The following is a 20,000-nucleotide window of genomic DNA, read 5'->3' as shown; positions in this document are numbered from 1 at the left end:
ACGCTGCATGACGGTGACTTCACACCAGAAACCAGGCTCCTCTGAATCACATGAAGAGTGACACGTTACGCTGACACGATCAGCTCAATAAAGATAAACTTAGTCCAGGTGTATTCTGGTTTAGAGGGCTGTAAGGTCTGCATACAGGATACCTGACAGAGTGAGATGTCATGTTAATAGAGCATCAGCTGTAGAGCAGTGGCTCTCAGCTGGTCTGACCTCAGGACACATCACAACCTCCTTTTATTTATTTATTTGTTTAACAAACTAGAATCAGCGCCTTGTGGTTGTTTGCCTCCGCCAACGAGTCAAGTGAAGGTCACGTCTGTCAGTGTGGACTCTGGATGTTGACTTATTAAACAAAAGGTACGACGTGTTTGTTTTGGAGAAATGGAAGTAAAGACGACAGCGACATGTTTGATCCCAGAGAGAAGCATGCTGCCCTCACTCAGAGACGAGATGTTTCCAGAGGAGGGGAGAGTGCTGATGAAGAGCTGTGACACATGATGCATCATGCTGTCACAGTGAAGATGACCTTTCACCTTCTGGGTATGAAATGTCACTTCATCATTTTAAACCTGTGAGAAGCTTTGTCACAATTAACGTATGAAGTCTTGAGTTATGGTCACAAACGTGTTTTGTGAGGTCACAGTGACCTTGACCTCTGACCTCTGACCTTTGAGCAACAATATCTACACTTAAAGACAATCAAAGCTCTCTCACAGCTATCTGTGTCTGAGCAATAAGAAAAATGAGCCCCGTCCATGCATCCATATTAACATTAGCTCGTGTGTGTGTGCAGAGACACTGTAACAGAGAGAGTGATTCTGTGTGCTTGTGTGTAAAGCGAAGCAGCATCGAGCTCCAGCAGCAGCAGACACAGCGCTGAGCCTCCTCTCTCCTTCATATCTGGATTTTCTCTGCAGCACTAATGGAGATAAATGTGCTGCTGTTCCTCCGCGCTCCTCTCTCCTCCTCTCTCCTCCGCTCCTCCGCTCCCCTCCGCTCCGGACACACAGTTACAGATCACTGTGAGCTGCTGCTGCTGCACGTCCTGCTACATCACCGTTTGTACGACACAGAAACAAACAGCTGAGATGGATTCGGACCAGCTGCTCGCGTTGGAGACGACAGCAGAGTTTAAACTGCTGCAACATGAGCTGACTTCAGTGTCAGCTCTGCTCTTCCTGCATGTGTGGGGGTGTTCACTCATCTTTAACGCTAAGCTAACAAACAGTCAGAGCCCCGCTGTGCACTGAGCTGCCTCCACAGGAGACACACAGAAATCAATGCAGAGATGTCTCCATGTGTAGCATGAACAGCACCTCCTGCACAGACGCTACGTGGAGGCTCATTTGTTCTAACAGCTGTGGGTTAGTTCCAGTCAGAGGTTTCATCGTCCCAGTCTGTGTTTAATCCTGCTCATAGCTCTTCATCCACACGCTAACAGTTTGTAGCATCATCTACCTCTGAGACGTGTTCTTAATCAGAAACTGATGCTAACTAATGCTAACAGGCAACGACAGAGCTATGGACAGAAAGCACTTCCTGTTCCACGTCTGATTTAGAGGAGAACATGATGAATACATGTGAGAACCATCGCACAGGTCGTAAAGGTTCTTAAAGCGTTGTTTCAGAGGAGAGAGAACAGGATGCTGTCTGAGCGAGAGACTCTTATTGTGAAGGATCATCAGGGCTCGTATTTACCTCAATGTCAAAATGCTCGTGTTACACAGATTACTGTAAAATAAAGAATAAAAAACAACGAAACACGAGTTCAAACAAGTGAAACATCTGCACACTGGAGAAGAAAATGTACCCAGGAGCAGCGCCTCCTTCTCTGACGTGACTCCTCCCCTCATGACGACCTCACTCCTCCTCTCTCTGCTGAGGAACAGAGCAGGAACACACCCGTTCAGCCCCTGTACACACACACACACACACACGGGTCAATACAGTACGGTCAAGTTCATAATGAAGAACATAAAACATTCATAGCATTGGTGCTAAATTAAACAGTTTATTTACTCAACAGGAAGTACTTTACTTTACTTGTAGTCACTTGTTGTGATACTTAAACTACATGAAGCTGAGAACACTGCAGAGTCAGAGAACGTCTACCAGCACTGATTCTTAGAAGCACAGAGAACACGGTGTACACACACACACACACACACACACACAGGACATACATGTTTAATATCAGACGTCACACTTTCATGGATCCACGTCCTCCTTCAGTTTGCAGTTCAGCAGGTTCGGGGTCAAAAGTTTATCCCTCATGTTATACAGTATGTGTGTGTGTGTGTGTGTGTGTGTGTGTGTGTGTGTGTGTGTTGTGTGACAGGCTGTAAAGTGCTGTGAGGCTGCAGACGACCACAAATAACAGCCTGGACTCTCTCCACTCTCTGCTTCTGCTTCTGATGTGTCTGATGCACACTGGTGACCTTTGACCTCTGACACACGGCTGAACTGTACTTATACTGTCTGAGGTTTCCTGTTTTCAAGACCTCTAGTGATCATATCCTGAAATCCTGTCATGATGGGATAATCAGAATAAACTCCTCAGTGCGCTCGACGTGTATTTACTCTCTAAGCTGCTCGGTCACACAGGCCAAAGCAGAGCCTTTAAATAAAGAGCATAACAAACTGCCTGCAGCTCTTTGGGGACAGCAGCACATCAAATGGCTGCTGGCACCAGAGAAACATCACTTTCACAGCTTCACTTTGTTCATCCATCACCACACAGGTTGTTTAGCTTCCGCTCGATCCCTTCTACACTGACCTCTGAGTCCATGCAACAGCTTACTACAATAAGTCGTCTTGTTTTTAGTTTAGCAGCAGACGATCTGTATCGTAGTATAGATGTCTGATGAGACGGAGAGAAGGTTGGAACAGCCTCTAGTGTGATCTTATCGTGCATTTGTTACCTTTTCATGTAGCTCTCCGTTGGTCCCGTCCACGGCCTCCACATTGTTGTTCAGCAGCTAGAGAGAGAGAGATAGAGAGAGGGAGAGAGAGAGAGAGAGGGAGATAGAGAGAGAGAGAGAGAGAGAGAGAGAGAGGGAGATGGAGAGAGAGAGGGAGAGAGAGAGAGGGAGGGAGAGAGAGAGAGAGAGGGAGGGAGAGGGAGCAGGCCGTGTGATGAGCGGCAGTGAAAGGCGGAGTGAGAGCAGTGGTTGCTCTGCAGCAGAGGAGCGTGTGTTTCTGTTCTCCTGTTTTATACATGTGTCTGTTCGAGGATCTGTCCACTGAGAAGCTCTGATGAATGATTCATCACCACATCACAAACACGCACCACCATTAAAAGAACAAACCTGTTTATCACATGGAGACTTTGTGCATCTTAGGTTACAATGGAGTCTGCTGTTCACTCCCTTCTTTGCGTCTCATATATTTCTTCATACCTATGCTTCCTTCATGTCCCTCTGTGGTGTCTGTGGTGTATTCCTCTGCACACAGAGCCTGATGGACTCTCTTTCACTCCTGTCAGTAAACATTCAGACATTTTGGTTCCTTTTACTTCTGATTCACTATCTTTTGTCCAGTTCTGCATCTCACTAAACCTGATGCTTTCACTGCTCAGTGTCCGGAGGGAGGTCTGACGGTGACTCATCCGTAGTCCAGACTGAAAGTGGACCTTTATAATCAGAAGTCGTGGTCACGTTTGTATTTCATGCCAGCAGGGCCTCTCTGTCTGCATGTTCTCCCCGTGCATGCGTGGGTTCCCGCTGGGTTCTCCTCCTTCCTCGCACAGACCAAACACATGCTCTTTAGGTTCACTGGTGACTCTAAATCACCCGTAGGTGTGAGTGTGAGCATGAAAGGTTGTCTGTCTCTATGTGTCAGCCCTGTGATTGACAGGCAACCTGTCCAGGTGTAACCCCGCCTCTCGCCCAATGACAGCTGGGATAGACTCCAGCTCCCCGTCACCCTGAACAGGATGAGCGGTGTGGATGATGGATGCATAGAAAACCCAAACTGTTCACTTAATTATCTTTGTCCCTTTTTCCTGACGTGTGAGCTGTTCACAAGTGAATTTCCCTCCATGGATCCATAAAGTTTGTTTGGTCCTGTAACATGACAGGAGGATATCTGCAGTGTGGCTGCTGTCGGTCACTCAGGTCATGTTTTATCAGGTAATTCATCAAACACACAGAGAGCGAACGAGCTCAACACATCCCTGGTTTAACTTCTTATCCACCGCTACGCTGATGACACCTCGCTCCGCCCACCAAACATCCTCATTTACTGAGGTGTCAAGAAATGAAACATGTGCAAACAAACAGCAACAGTATAGTTTGTGTCTCCCTGATGACTTCACTCAGATACACCTATATTCAGGTTTATACACACGAGATGTTAGAGTATATATATCCTGTTTAAATCTAATCTGTAGAACCACTTAATAAAACACGTGTCCCTCTCCTCCTCCTCCTCCCCCGCCTCCCCCGCCTCCCCCTCCTCCCTCTCCTCCCCCTCCTCCCTCTCCTCCCCCTCCTCCCCCGCCTCCCTCTCCTTCCTGCAGCAGCATGAGCACTGATGGATGCATTACGTCGGAGCGCAATAATGTTTAATTCAGCCCCTGCATGTGTTTTCTCATGTATAGAGGAGCTGCTCGCTGCAGAGTGTGAACCAGCAGGTTCAAACATCATGAAGAGCAAAAAGAGAAACACCTGGACTTTAGAAGACGAGTAAACATTTGAGGAGGGAGAAGAAATGATGTTGAAAATGCAGGTTGTGTGAACTCGGCTTCATTTACATTTCACTTCCCAACGGTCCTGAGCTCAGACAACAGGGACGTTCTGTTTAAAGGCTGATTACACTATTTCTTTATAACAGGTCTAAGTGTTTTTAATGGTCCGGTAGATTGCTTCAGGTGACAGCCATCACACAGGCTGCAGGGGCCGCAGAGCAGCAGCTCCTGTGTTCTGTAAAATCAGTGTTTTTCTGAATGGAGTCTGGTGTGTGTGCAGAGAGCGATGTAACGTCTGTGTGTGGTTAAAACAATCATCTTCCTCTGTAACAAAAAGGTCTATCTCTGTAGGGATCCTTTCTGTCATGTTGTCACACACTTAGAAGAACAATCTGAGCCTGTCAGTGGAAACAACAAGAACTTTTAGTGGATGAAAAAAAATAGGCTCATGCTTTAAAAATACTGGAGCTGCCCTTAAAGGAGCCACTGAACGTCATCACAGAACATCTCGTTAGCTCGTTCTGTTTCCAGCTGTTTGGGGTGTGAAGCGAGCAGCTGAGGTCAGCACTGTGTGCAGATACTGATGCTAAGCTAACTGCTGCTGGAGGGTCAGTAAATCCCTCCAGACTGAAGGCGTCCTGCTGGTTACACCATCACATACAAGACACCTGCTTTATGATGTGACAAAGAAAAGATGCAACACCTGCGTTACTACAGCACGCAGCACATGAGGAGGACTGATACAGTTTATATGTGACCGGCTGACTGGTCCACACAAGTATTTATACACACACACACACACACACACACACACACACACACACACACACACACTCATGTCTCAGGTCAAACCACTCTCCACTCAGCAGGAAGAAGCAGAAACACATCCTGGCGGGGTTGTTACCATAGCAGCCCCTGTGTCCTTCAAATCCCCCCTTCATCCCTCATCATTTTAAACCTGTGTGTGTTTGTGTGTGTGTGTGTGTGTGCGTGTGTGTGTGTGTGTGTGTGTGTGTGTGTGTTTACAGACCATGAAAAAGGCAGAGGGATTGTAAAAAGCACTTTAAATAAATGGAGGTCTCTGTATCAAAGCTGCCGCTGCAGCTCCTCTCAGGTGATGTGAGATGTTGCATTAGCTCCATATATAACTGTGTGTGTCAGCTCAGCCTGCCTGAAACATCTGTGTGTGTGTGTGTGTGTGTGTGTTGGGTCACGACAAACTAAATTACAGCTAAAACAGACAAAGGCTGACATCTGTGTTGTGTCACGTCTCCTCGTCTGTTACATGTTCAGTTGTAGAAACTGAGACTGAGGCAGATTTGAAGCAACAAGTCGACAATATGAGATTTATGATTGATCTGTGACATCACTGGATTTATTATCAGGAAGTGTCAGACCAATCAGCTGAGTACACACCTTGTCTCGCAGCGTGCGCACCTCCCCCTCCAGGTAGTGATGCTCCTCTCTCGCCTGCTCCAGCTCTGCCTCTTTACTCTTCAGCTTCTCCTGCAGACTGAGCAGTTGCTGGAAGACAAGCACACACACACACACACACACACACACACACACACACACACACACACACACACACACACACACACACACACACACACACACACACACACACGATGCAGCATTAAGAAACACATTTGTCTTAATTGATGATATTTAAAAATGAGTAAGCAGGTGGAGCAGTCCGTTTTCATCGGAGCTGTGTCAAAGTTAAACACACAGAATGTCTGTTGACCTCTCTAACAGGATAGCCTTTAAGCTAACAGAAATGCTAACTAAGTTAGCATGGCTGTATCTAAAGTCTAAGTCGGGTTGTTGGACTGTAAACTATTCGCTCTGATCAAGAGGACTTGTTCAAAGACCCCAGGCTGCAGCATGAACACTGCTAACTGTATTCAGATCATCAGTTAGACTCACTCTTCACCCAGCTGTTCTCTGATCGATTTGTTGTTGAACAGAAACATGGAGAATATTTGACGCTCGGTTCACCTGAAAGTCACCGAACATCAGAGCTTTGTTTGAGAAGGAAACTTTGACACTGATGATTTTGATCAGACGTGCTTCCCTCCTCTGGTTACGACACCTTAAGCACACCTTTGTGAAGGTGTTATTTTCCTGTCTGCTCAGATACAGCTTACAGCCTGCTGACGTTACAGACATGATTATCCGCGCAGTGGCTGAACAGAGTTTTACTATTCAAACTGCAGAGACAGTCCTGACCAATCGCTCACAGTGTTAGTGAACAGTGCAGAGGCACAGGGAGAGGTCATGATGGCCGCTCTAACTCTGAGGATGTGTGTATTATTTGAACAAACTAATAACTAATATTATTGAGCGAGTGTTCAATTATTTCACGGTAAATAAAAACTGTGATACGTGAAGGAAGATTCATCAAAGCTCTGATTCGCTCTCTGAGCGAGCAGCAGGTGACAAACGAGAAGCGACAGCATGGTGACGTTCTCTCACACAGTTAGAAGTCAACAACGCAACACATTAGCAAGCCAGCAGGCTGCGTGTGTGTGTGTGTGTGTGTGCGTGTGTGTGTGTCTGTGTGTGTTCGTGTGTGTGTGTGCGTGTGTCTGTGTGTGTGTGCGAGTGTGTGTGTGTGTGTGTGTGCGTGTGTGTGTGTGTGTGTGCGAGTGTGTGTGTGTGCGTGTGTGTGCGTGTGTGTGCGTGTGTGTGCGTGTGTGTGCGTGTGTGTGTGTGCGTGTGTGTGCGCGCACGGCTGTCTCTAATGTGCCTGCTTCTATCAGCACTGTCACTTCAGATCGAGACAGACAGGAAGTCGAGTCACATCAGGCTAACTGGTAACAAACGAGCGTCGAGCTCTAACAAACCGTCTCTGTGTTTATGGAAGCAGTGCAGCAAAGCATCATGGGAGAGCTCTGAAAAACACTCTGCTTGTTTTTTGTTTGCTTGAGGGAAGTAAACAAAGTGAGCTCGCAGCTGTTTCTGATATCAACCTGTCTGCACACACACACACACACACACACACACACACACTCACACTCACACTCACACTCACACTCACACACACACACCTGCAGCAGCTCGGGGGTTTAATGCCTTGCTCGAGGGCATCTTTACACAGACACCTCATCAGCCTGTCTGACCGTTTACATCAGAACATTTCACCTGTTCAACCTTCAGCGCTGTGTGTGTGTGTGTGTGTGTGTGTGTGTGTGTGTGCGCGTGTCCCCTCAGGCTGTGTGATGTAACACGAGCTTTAATGTTGTAACAGATATTTTAATTGTTGTTTGGAGAAACTGGAGACTCACACACTCTCCTCCACGTCGATGCTGATGATACTTCTGACTACTGCACACCTACTGTGAATACACACACACACACACACACACGCACACATTACCGATGTTCACGTGTTGCTCACATCATACCTGCCACCTGAGGAGGACTGTAGCCTCATCCTCATCCACAGTGCACATGTGCATTAAAGAGACACCAGGTGTAACAGAGGCAGCGAGTTCATCGAACCAGGACAGCAAACTGTAACCACTCAGCTACCAAGGTGCTCTCATAATCATTGTATGATTACCATGGACATAATGTATATCAAAGGTAATGGAGTACTCTGGGGGCCCTCTGGTGGCCACGCTGGCGTTACGCAGGCTCTTGGTTCCCTTCCACAGTATTGACCTATCCCCGCTTCGTGGAGGCTCAACATGTTTGCGCAGCCGCTGTCGAGCGTTTATTTCACATCCCCTCGCAGCAGCAGAGTTCCTCCTGCTCACACTCTTCTGTAAACTCTGTGTGTTTCCTGCCGGAGCGTCACATTCACATGTCAGCGCCTGAACACTCAGAGCGACGTGAACGACCACCAGCACGTCTGTGTGACTCGAAACAAGCGCACACCTTGCTCTGAGGTCAGCAGACTGTCACGGCTGCAGGAGACGCTTTCAGACAGACGCAGCGACAGCAGCTGCACTTTGTGACACTGAGTGGAATTAAAGAAAGATGAGTTTAATGAGCCCGACATTTCTGTTAGTGAGCCTGTTGCTGCTTTAGGGCAGCTAGAACACAATTCCACACCTTTAACCAACGTCTCCTAAAAGCTTTACAACAACAGGTGAACTGATAACAACCCAAACCGACACAAGACTGTCCAGCGTCGGGTGACCTTTGTCAGGTGATGAAGACACAGGCAGGCTTATAATAAATACGGCTTAAAGCAGCTTCAGAATGATCTAAATCCAACTACATTAAAAAACACAATATATACAAAGACAGACAGGTGCGACAGGTGCGACAGGTGTGACAGGTGTGACTGTGAGTGTATCTGATGAACACAGTATTTCAGCTGTGTATAAGATGGCGTCATCATTGACCGGTACCTGCTGCATGCTGTGCATGCTCTGCTGCAGCAGCTGGATCTGAGCCTCAGGACTGTGCGTGTGTGCGTGAGAGTTGGTCAGCGCATGTGTTTGCGTGTGGTCGTCGTCCAGGCGACCCGCTCCTCTCGCCTCCTTCCTCAGCAGCTCCACCTCGTTCCTGTAGGCGTCGAGCTGCCAGCGCAGGGAGTCGTTCTCCTCCCGCAGAGACGCCTGGTCCCACACTCCTGCAGGAGGGAGGAGGAGAGGAGGAGAGATGGGGGAGGAGGGGGGAGGACGGAGACCAGAGGAAACAAGAGAGGAGAGCAGAGGAGGAGAGATTGGAAGAGAAGAGAACATAGGAAAGAAAACAGGAGACAAAAGAGAGGAGAGGAAACAAAAGATGGAGTGGGAAACAAGTTAGGAAAGGAGACGAGAGAAAAGAGGAAAGAAAACAAGTAAAGAGGGAGAACAAAGGAAGGAAACAAGGAGAGAAAAAGGGGAGGAGAGGAGGGAGAGAGGAGAGTAGTTGGACAAGAGAAGATCATGTAACATAAATAACTTCCTGTTGTGTGTGTGTGTGCGTGTGCGTGTGCGTACGTGTCTGTGTGTGTGTGTGTGCATGTGTGTGGCTGTGTCTCCGGTGTTTCGTACCGTTCTCCGTGCGCAGCCTCTTACACGGGTTCTCCTCCGACTCCTCGTCGGACATCTCCATCTCCTCCTCCCGCCTGATGCCCATGATCTCCTCGCTGTGAGCGTTCCTCAGCTCCTAAAACATCACAGCAGACACACACAGAGCACGAGGTCCTCAGCAACACACACACACACACATCAACTCTTCTTACACTTCCTTTTAGATTTTCAAAATAAAATGGGGGCGTCACATCCATAATTCAGACTGTGTTCAAGTGAAGAGTTTGTTCTGTTGAAGCTCAGCTGCGACTTGATTCTTCTCTTCCAACCACAGACTGTGTAAAAGAAGTGGACGTAGCATCGTAGCATCATAGCATTGTAGCGTCGCACACTGGTTTGTGAATTAGCATTTTGCAGCCTTCAGTTTCACATTTAGGCAGCCATCTTTTTTGTTGTTGCCAGAAGTGAGTTTATTTAGAAGAGAGGGTGCAGCTGGAGAGGAGCTAATCTGAAGTAATCCGCTAAAGCTAATGCTAGCTAGGTAAGCAAGCTGCATCTGTAATTCACGGTGACCTTGACATTAAATGGGATGCTAATTTAAACAAAATGTCCTGACAGCCACCTCCTCAAAGCGTCTTTTAATTCAACATGACGCTGAAGACATTTTTCAGGTCGCCGTGGTAGACGTCACTCACAGGTAGCCCCGCCCTAAACCCTCCCCTCTTCCTGGTCTGTGTGACTCTCAATGGGAGCATCAGTGACTAAATGAACATCACGCTGTGTTGAAGAAGACTTGAAACTAGAGACTGAGACCATAAACTCATTAGGAACATGTTTACTGAGGGAATACATCAGGAGAGGAGGAGGAGCATGTTCTCATAGACTTCTATAGGATCAGACTGAGTCGCCCCCTGCTGGACACTAGGAAGAGTGCAGGTTTAAGACACTTCCAAATGAGTTTCCCTGGAGGAGCCCACACATGCACGGGGAGAACATGCAGACTCCACACAGAAAGGCCCACTACGTCTGAACCGGGACTCGAACCAGGAACCTTCCAGCTGTGAGGCCACTGCACCACCGTGCAGCCCACAAGAGGCTACTTCCACTTCTTACAGACAGCCTGTGTGCTGAAGCTTTGTACTGAACTGGTCATTAAAGATATTCACAGTTTAGACGCTGAAAACAAAAAATATCTGAACATCTTTGGAGGAAAAATTAAAAATATTCTCAAACTTTGCAGAATAATTTCCTCTGGCTCTGCTGATAAGTTATTAGTTTCTGCTTCACTAAGAATCTCTTCAGTGAGAGCGTGTGCCGAGGACCTGCTCTGATGCACTAAAAGCTTTCATGGAGTGAACTGGTGAGGAGACCGTCAGCGATGAGAGCAGAGAGCTGCATTATGTCTCATCAGTGCTGTCGGAGCCCGCAGGGAAATCAGATCTCTTTCCTGCTGCCATTTTCATTATCTGTTCATTTGTCAGCTGAGATCTCAGCGCACATTTGTGACAGAGCGAGGCCCTCCGAGGACAAGAACGCCGCACTGTCAGGCACCCAGGTTTTATAAAGTTAGAGACAGAGGTACAGGTAGACTTACCACAGGTGCAAGGCCAATAAAGAAGGGACTGTAGCATGCGAGAGATAGTTCTGTCTCATCAACCGTCTCTTACCTCGTTTACGACCAAAGCTACAGTAAGTGGAGACACTGAGCTGCCTCACAGGAAGCTTCAGTGACGGTTAGAGGTCAGAGTCATGCTGCTGAATTCATTTTATCTACAGAAGATTTAACGTGCAGAAAAAAACATTTAACAAAACATTAAACTGAAAAGTTAATTTAAAGAACAGTTAAAAGGTAATCACATCAAAGAAGACAATGTTGTGTTTCAGTGTCGTCCAGCAGGGGGCAGCACAGGCCGGCTAATACTGACGATACAAAAAAATGATCACCTGTCCAATCACAGCCTGGGGGCGGGGTCATGGGCGGAGCTGATTACAGCTGACAGCAGCTGGCACACATCATGTCTGCAGCATCGGCTCCACAGTTAGCTAACATGTGCTTTAGTAGATCAGAGGGGTTAAAGGGCGCGGCGACCTTCAGGAGACGCTCTGAGGAGTCTTTGTTCAGTTTCTGAGTACATCATGTTTTTAAAGCTCTTTTCCGCTCGCCCAAAACTGCATCTAGCAGCTCGTAAGACTACTGTACGATGTGTCAGAGACAAACATGCCTGTCAAACAGCCGCAGACAGATAAGTTCTGTTTTAGAAGTCGACGTGGAAACCTGCAAAACTAAATGGGAACAAGTCCGGGAGCGTTACGTCTGTGCACGGAGGAACATGTTGGAGAGACGGAGCGGGGACGGAGCAGACGGTGTGTTCTGTCCACTGAACACACAGAAGCTGTTTCTGCTGTGACCTCAGAGTGAACATCACAGTAACCTCCTCGAGCGTCTCCATGTCTGTTTGTTTACATCCCGCACATACAGTAGCTGCATACGGCCTGAGCTCTCTGCTGCGCCCTCTAGAGGTATCCTGCAGTAACACACGCAGTGCAGAGACGCGTGTGAACAGTTACGTTCATGCTGCAGACGGGTGTGTTCGAGAACGCGAGGTTAAAAAGTGAGTCCATCTCCGGCCGTACTCAGACTCCAGCCTTATCAGCATCCTTCTCTGTGTGGTGGTCCAGGCTGACTCAAAGCTACCCGAGTCACATGATGCACGAGCTTTTAGTTTACCGTCCATGTGGCTCTGGTGGCTCCGCCCATTGTCCCATCCCGCGGCTGTGATTGGACAGTTGATTGCTTTTGTTTTATATAATGGACTGAAGGACGAATGACCCTGCTGTATTTATTCTTGTATGTATTATTGGCAGATGTGTGCTGGACAAGAGTGAAATATCATATATGTAAATGCATACATAAAGACGTATGAAATATGTTCCATGTTTGTCCCCTCAGCAGATCAGCAGGCTGCTCCCGCCTGAGTACAATGACGGATTGTCCCTCCTTCATTAACTCATGTTCTACTCGTGATCTAAATGTGACTCTGGATGAAAGATTCATCACACACTTCAGCCTGGGAATCACTGGTGCCTCACACTTTCCAGGAGGCGTCAGATCTTTGGTTTACATCCTGAGGGAGGAGGAGAGATCAGAGGCCGATCTGTCTGTCTGTCTGTCTGTCTGTCTGTGAGGGTGATGCATCCAGAAAACAACAACAGGTCCCACATGTCTGTCTGTCTGTCTGTCTGTCAGCGCTCTCCTGAGGTCTCAGCAGTGACAGCAGAGCAGAAATCAGAGATCTGAGGAGGAAACAGAAGGAGTACCAACCTCACACTGCTTTCGCCAAATGTCTATGTTCTTTCGCTGAGCTTTTGAGAAATGGTCCCATGCCTTTTGCCTGGTGGCGGCGGTGAAAACGGTGGTGATCTGCTCGACTTTAGGATGAAGAGGAGGAGGAAGAGGAGGAGGAGGAGGAGGGAGGAGGAGGGAGGAGGAGGAGGGGGGTCAAGACAAAACAAGCCGTTTATGTAGCGTTGCAGCTCTGACTGAGGCTCGTACAGCGGACAGAGGAGAGACCGAGGACACACACCGACCACGACACGGATAATAACGAACTTAGCTTCATATTAAAGGAACAGTTCACTCCAAATACAAACTGCTTCATCATGTGCTCAGACTCAGACTGTCCCAAACACTTCTGACCCTGACTCAAAGAGGAGACCGTCATTAGCAGGAAACAATCTGAGTCTTTTATATGTGTTTTAATGAGAAGTAACAAAGAAGTCAGGCGGACACAAAACAAGTCTCATTACATGTAGCCTGATGAACCTCTGTGTGGTAATGTTAGCTAATGTTACCTTGCTTACTCAGACGGGTTGCTAGCTAGCTAACTAGCATAACATTGTCTTGAGTCAAAAAAGAAAGCTAATTCATCCAGACTCTCTGTGCCGATTGGCTCGCTTGTAGTTTAAAATCACTTTATTAGCTAACAACCATAGCCCCTTGTGTTCAAGCTAAGCTACAGCTAGCTGACTAACTTAAAGCTCATGTAAACCTGAGTGGATGTGTTGTTTGGCTAGCTTTCCAAATGACTCAGCCATTTCCATTCTGACAGCGACTGATGCACTTTTCATCCCTGAAGACTTTATTTACTTTACGAGTTTCAGAGCGCGGCGGCCTTCTGGAGGACAGATGAAGAGGCTGTGAAAAACTGTAAATGAAAAGCAGCCGTGCTCGTCTGCAGACGTGAACCTCAGACAGCTTCTGTCCTTAATATAGAACAGGTCCCTGTAAAACAGATGGTCCTCTGACGTCCTGCAGAGACTCACTGAGCAGATGATGAACGCACGAGGAGTGAAGCGCTCCTGTGAAGAAAGTCACAAATGTGTGAGTGAAGGAGTCTTTAATTTATCATAAATATAATTATTTATCGTTATGACACAAATATTGTGTCATAAACAGAATCAGACGATTGTACAACTTGTATTGTTATTAGGTCTGGTGGTGTGTGTGTGTGTGTGTCCTGTGATCAGTCTCTCTCCTGTCCATTGCTCTGTACTTACATCACCTGCAGCTTCACTTCCTTCACGACTCACTAAGGCAGCATTGAGTCAGAATGGAGGCTCATTTTCACACTCGTCAGTTTACATGAAGTCCATAAAAAGGATGAAAATATAAGTTTTTAAATTTAGTGATTAAAGCGAAACATTCTGTTAAATGCTGCCTTCACAGAATCACTCTCTCTCGTGTGTCAGTCAAACATTTCAGTGACATCATCTTCACTCACCAAACATGAACAGAAACAAACTGCGTTCTGCCTTCTGGACTTTCTGTGATAAACACACTCAGACTTCACTTACCTCCGCAGCCCGTCGACACCGACTGATAAAGACTGTTCATCTGACCTGTTAATCATCATCACTATTCTGAAGGAGCAGACGACACCTTCAGGCTCTCCTGTGGCCTCCATCGAGCGTCTGTACGTGCACTCTGAATGTGCTCACAGGACAACACCTACTCATCTCACACTTCTCAGATATGACGTGCGAAAAGCAACGACTGCATCTGCAGCGTGTGGTTAGACTTTCAAAGTAATGTGACTGAGTTAGCAAAAAACATCTCTCGTCCGTTCCATTTTCGGCCTCCCCGATGAAGCTTTGAGTTTTAATCGAGTCAGACCATCCCATTTCCTGCATCAGAACCAGCAGCCGTGTGCTGGTATGTCCTGCAGCCCGTCTGTGAAAGGTCAGAGCGTTTTTACACCGCTGCCTCTCAAACCTCGGTGTGACTGACCTCATCGCTGCCGCACAGCGAGCTGGAGATAATGGAGCTGATGGGGAGACGGTTGTCATGGAGACTGGGCTGAGATGCTGGCAGAGTAAATGACTTGCTTTAAGGCAGGTTTTAAAACAGACGTGGTGAGACTGACTTCATGCTCTGAACCTCTGTGATCTGAGCGAGCGAGGGGACGTCAGCAGACACACTTGAGGGCGACGGAGATCATCCCCCGTGTTTATACACCGTCATAAAAACAACACAAGGGTTTCTGACAACACGGCTTTAGTTTTAGGATGTGTAACTCATCCTGTTGTCTGTCAGTGTTTGCGAAGGTTATTACACCCTTATTTAATGTAATAAAACCCCAACGAGAAGGTTGAATGGGGACAGGGGAAGCTGCAGGGGAAGCTGCAGGTGCTACATTCACAAAGTGTGAATAGACAGCGGCAGAGGGAATCATGCACGTCACCAGGATGTGCTCCAAAATAAATGTGAGGCTGTTGCAGAAGATTCTCCTGACATCCTTCTGTTGCATCAGAAATGCTCAAACCAAACTCCATTCAAAAAACAGTCATTTTAAAGTAGTGCTTGTGCCGTCTTGCAGACAGACCTGACAAAGCATGAGTTCAGCCTGTTTACAAACATGCATCCTGACGTAGTTCTTTCAGCATCCTGTCAGCCTGTTTATTGTCATTAAGTCTGTTTGTTTTGGCTTCATAGCGCTGTAGTGAGACAGATCTCAGCCCACGTGTGACCTCATAGATATAGTGAAACTGCCACTCAGCAGAGACAGATGTTCTCACAAGTATGAATGTGTTTCTTGACTTGGTGTCTGATTGCATTCTTAAATTCTTGCTCTTCCTGGACTTCATTAAAACAAGTCATGCAGAGACGCTCTTACCTGAGTAACTGCTGAGTCACAGTTCTTACAGTGACTCCTCCCAGCTCTGTTTACGACTGTGTCTGTTCAAACATATTAAAGCGTCTCCTTACACTGTGTCAGTATGGCCATCAGGGCGTTCTTGAACACCTCCTTGGCTCGCTCCATCTCCTCCTCGTGCTGAGCTTTCTCCCCCATCAGGCGCCGCACGTGGCTGTTCGCCGATTGGATCATGGAGTAGAAGTGATTGGCGGTCCGACGGTTCACCTCGCCGCGGTCAATCCACATGAACAGAACCGCCGTCGCCTCACTGAACTTATGATCGTCTGAGGGAGGAAACATACACAGGAGATATACTGATGTGTACTTTTACTGTGATACTTTAACTACATGAGGAGAGAATACTGCAGTACTTTTACTGTGATACTTTAACTACATGAGGAGAGAATACTGCAGTACTTTTACTGTGATACTTTAACTACATGTAGAGAGAATACTGCAGTACTTTTACTGTGATACTTTAACTACATGAGGAGAGAATACTGCAGTACTTTTACTGTGATACTTTAACTACATGAGGAGAGAATACTGCAGTACTTTTACTGTGATACTTTAACTACATGAGGAGAGAATACTGCAGTACTTTTACTGTGATACTTTAACTACATGTAGAGAGAATACTGCAGTACTTTTACTGTGATACTTTAACTACATGTAGAGAGAATACTGCAGTACTTTTACTGTGATACTTTAACTACATGAGGAGAGAATACTGCAGTACTTTTACTGTGATACTTTAACTACATGTAGAGAGAATACTGCAGTACTTTTACTGTGATACTTTAACTACATGTAGAGAGAATACTGCAGTACTTTTACTGTGATACTTTAATACATGAAGAGAGAATACTGCAGTACTTTTACTGTGATACTTTAACTACATGAGGAGAGAATACTGCAGTACTTTTACTGTGATACTTTAACTACATGAGGAGAGAATACTGCAGTACTTTTACTGTGATACTTTAACTACATGTAGAGAGAATACTGCAGTACTTTTACTGTGATACTTTAACTACATGTAGAGAGAATACTGCAGTACTTTTACTGTGATACTTTAACTACATGAGGAGAGAATACTGCAGTACTTTTACTGTGATACTTTAACTACATGTAGAGAGAATACTGCAGTACTTTTACTGTGATACTTTAACTACATGAAGAGAGAATACTGCAGTACTTTTACTGTGATACTTTAACTACATGAAGAGAATACTGCAGTACTTTTACTGTGATACTTTAACTACATGAGGAGAGAATACTGCAGTACTTTTACTGTGATACTTTAACTACATGAGGAGAGAATACTGCAGTACTTTTACTGTGATACTTTAACTACATGTAGAGAGAATACTGCAGTACTTTTACTGTGATACTTTAACTACATGTAGAGAGAATACTGCAGTACTTTTACTGTGATACTTTAACTACATGAGGAGAGAATACTGCAGTACTTTTACTGTGATACTTTAACTACATGTAGAGAGAATACTGCAGTACTTTTACTGTGATACTTTAACTACATGAAGAGAGAATACTGCAGTACTTTTACTGTGATACTTTAACTACATGAGGAGAGAATACTGCAGTACTTTTACTGTGATACTTTAACTACATGAGGAGAGAATACTGCAGTACTTTTACTGTGATACTTTAACTACATGTAGAGAGAATACTGCAGTACTTTTACTGTGATACTTTAACTACATGTAGAGAGAATACTGCAGTACTTTTACTGTGATACTTTAACTACATGAGGAGAGAATACTGCAGTACTTTTACTGTGATACTTTAACTACATGTAGAGAGAATACTGCAGTACTTTTACTGTGATACTTTAACTACATGAGGAGAGAATACTGCAGTACTTTTACTGTTATACTTTAACTACATGTAGAGAGAATACTGCAGTACTTTTACTGTGATACTTTAACTACATGAGGAGAGAATACTGCAGTACTTTTACTGTGATACTTTAACTACATGAGGAGAGAATACTGCAGTACTTTTACTGTGATACTTTAACTACATGAGGAGAGAATACTGCAGTACTTTTACTGTGATACTTTAACTACATGAAGAGAGAATACTGCAGTACTTTTACTGTGATACTTTAATACATGTAGAGAGAATACTGCAGTACTTTTACTGTGAGTGTGTCGTGCACTGAGGTGTTTGTACATGCTTCATGGGTACTGCAGTCTCAGAGCACTTCCTCTCCAGCTTCCTGTCTCGTGCACGTTTGGATATTGAACATATTTCACGGGACCTTGAACACTCAGTCGGGCTAAACAAACAGCAGATGTAATCTTCCTCCTGGGGGGCGTTCACTGTTCACGCCTCTGTGAGCGCGTCGCAGCCATCGAACATAAAGGCGTTTTTGATTTTCAGCTTTCCAACCAGAACGTGGAGCAGCTTCAGTCTCGGTCATAAAAGCCTCTGCGGACGCCGTCGTTCTCCTTCATTTGAATAATAATTGAACGGAGCGGTGGAGGAGCGGGCGGCGGCAGAACAGAGTGAATTAGAGAACATTTAATGAGCTCAATACCCGCTGCAACACAACCTGTAAGAAGACACTGTCCCCGCTCTGATACAGCTCCATTCACGCACACAGCAGATTACAGTCACATTACAGAGAGCACAATGAGGCACCGCTGAACGGGAGAATTAAATCCATTTGCCCGCTGTTAGGGGAGAAGAATGAATTCAAAAAGGTTATTCAGAGAGAGACTCGACTGTTGATGTTGGGTGGGAGCGCGGCTCAGAGGCGCAGGTCGAGCTACAATCAGGAAACCTGCTGCTGAGTCTGACGGAGGACGGAGCAGAGGAGGGGACCACAGAAGCTAACTGTTGTGTCGGGGACGCTTCTTTGCATTGTCAGGAGAAACATCAGCCCCCCCCCCCGCCCCGGGCCTAAAAGACCTCGACCTCCAGCTGGTCTGAAGCTCCAGTGCTAGTTAGACAATTAAACACCTCAGAGCGGGCAGAGCGGGCGGAGTCAGCTAATAGTGCCCCTAGCTGCACAGCTAACTGAGCTAATAAGCTAACAGCAGCTACACTTTTAAAACAGCGGTAAGTTTAGCAGAACCATCCGTCCATCAGAAACCTTTTGGCCCTGCAGGTCGTTCGCCCATGCAGCCACTGAAAGTAAAGGTGCGTTCACACCTGACAGCTTTGGTCCACACTTACAACTTTACACTAAAAGTCCAGTTCGTCTGAACAGGTGAGAACACATTCAAACTCTGGTGCGGACCAAACCACTGGACGGCAGAAAATCGGGACTCGCTCTGTTTCCAAATGAACCACGGCCCGGTTCGATTCACGTGAGAACATAAACGGACTTAAAGTAGGACCTGATACAGGAAGCAAACCAAACAAAGTGCATTGTGGGTTGTTAACGGATGTTGACACCTGCAGAGGCGCCATGCAGCCAGGCAGCGAGTGGGTAGGTATTCAAAGTGTGAACAACTAAAGGAGGACAGAGCCGATCGATCTGTGGGACGATGTCGGTTACAAGTAAAAAAAAAACATGACCGTCTGTGACTCTCTCTTCTTGTTCTCGCTCTTTGTTGACCAATCAGAGAGCAGAGAGCTGCCTCGTGAACACAAACCAGGCTGGAGGTAAAGTGTAACAATCTGCTCTTTGATTCAAACAGACTTCAGGTGTGACAGCAGCCAAAAGTAACAACACCTCTGACTGTGATCTCATGTTTTCATATCACCTGTGGAAGTCCTGAATCGTGACTTTGATTAAAAAGTATTTACAGGTAAAACTCTATAACGCCGGTCTGACTGCTGATCATGTGATCATGCTGGCAGTGTGAGGTGTGTGTGGGAGCACAGATGAGTCACTGTGAGTCTCGGAGCTCTGACGATCCCAGTTTGAACTCTGTGGTTTCCACTGGTTGCTCAGTTTACTGATAAACAGAGACGAGCAGCTCATCCTGCTGTAGCTGCAGCAGTCTCTCTCTGATGTAAACCATAGCTGCTTCAATGTGATGAAGACGTACACGACTGTTCTCTGACTGAATCCTTCAAACACACAGGAAGTCTGCTGATCTCACAGCTGAGAGCAGGATGTGAAGGTTTTATAAAGGTCGGACTTTCTACACAGACTGC

The 20,000-nt window shown here is 46.3% G+C and overlaps 1 protein-coding gene across 1 annotated transcript in view; it reads right to left on the bottom strand.

Moving 5' to 3' along the window:
* enox1 (ecto-NOX disulfide-thiol exchanger 1) overlaps positions 1–20,000 on the bottom strand; it is a 48,692-nt gene that overhangs the window by 4,320 nt on the left and 24,372 nt on the right. Inside the window, exons 6-12 of the mRNA XM_069663473.1 lie at positions 15,935–16,147; positions 12,992–13,098; positions 9,691–9,805; positions 9,061–9,284; positions 6,113–6,220; positions 2,931–2,987; positions 1,820–1,922 (exon numbers count right to left, since the gene is read on the bottom strand). Coding sequence (XP_069519574.1) covers positions 1,820–1,922; positions 2,931–2,987; positions 6,113–6,220; positions 9,061–9,284; positions 9,691–9,805; positions 12,992–13,098; positions 15,935–16,147 — 927 coding nt within the window. The remainder of the gene's footprint in view (positions 1–1,819; positions 1,923–2,930; positions 2,988–6,112; positions 6,221–9,060; positions 9,285–9,690; positions 9,806–12,991; positions 13,099–15,934; positions 16,148–20,000) is intronic.

This window comes from Semicossyphus pulcher, unplaced genomic scaffold (genome assembly GCF_022749685.1).
Source record: "Semicossyphus pulcher isolate SPU_LCO1_2020_fin unplaced genomic scaffold, fSemPul1.0.p SCAF_15, whole genome shotgun sequence".
In the NCBI taxonomy this organism is placed as follows: Eukaryota; Metazoa; Chordata; class Actinopteri; order Labriformes; family Labridae; genus Semicossyphus; species Semicossyphus pulcher.
This window is presented reverse-complemented; position numbering and strand designations above follow the sequence as displayed.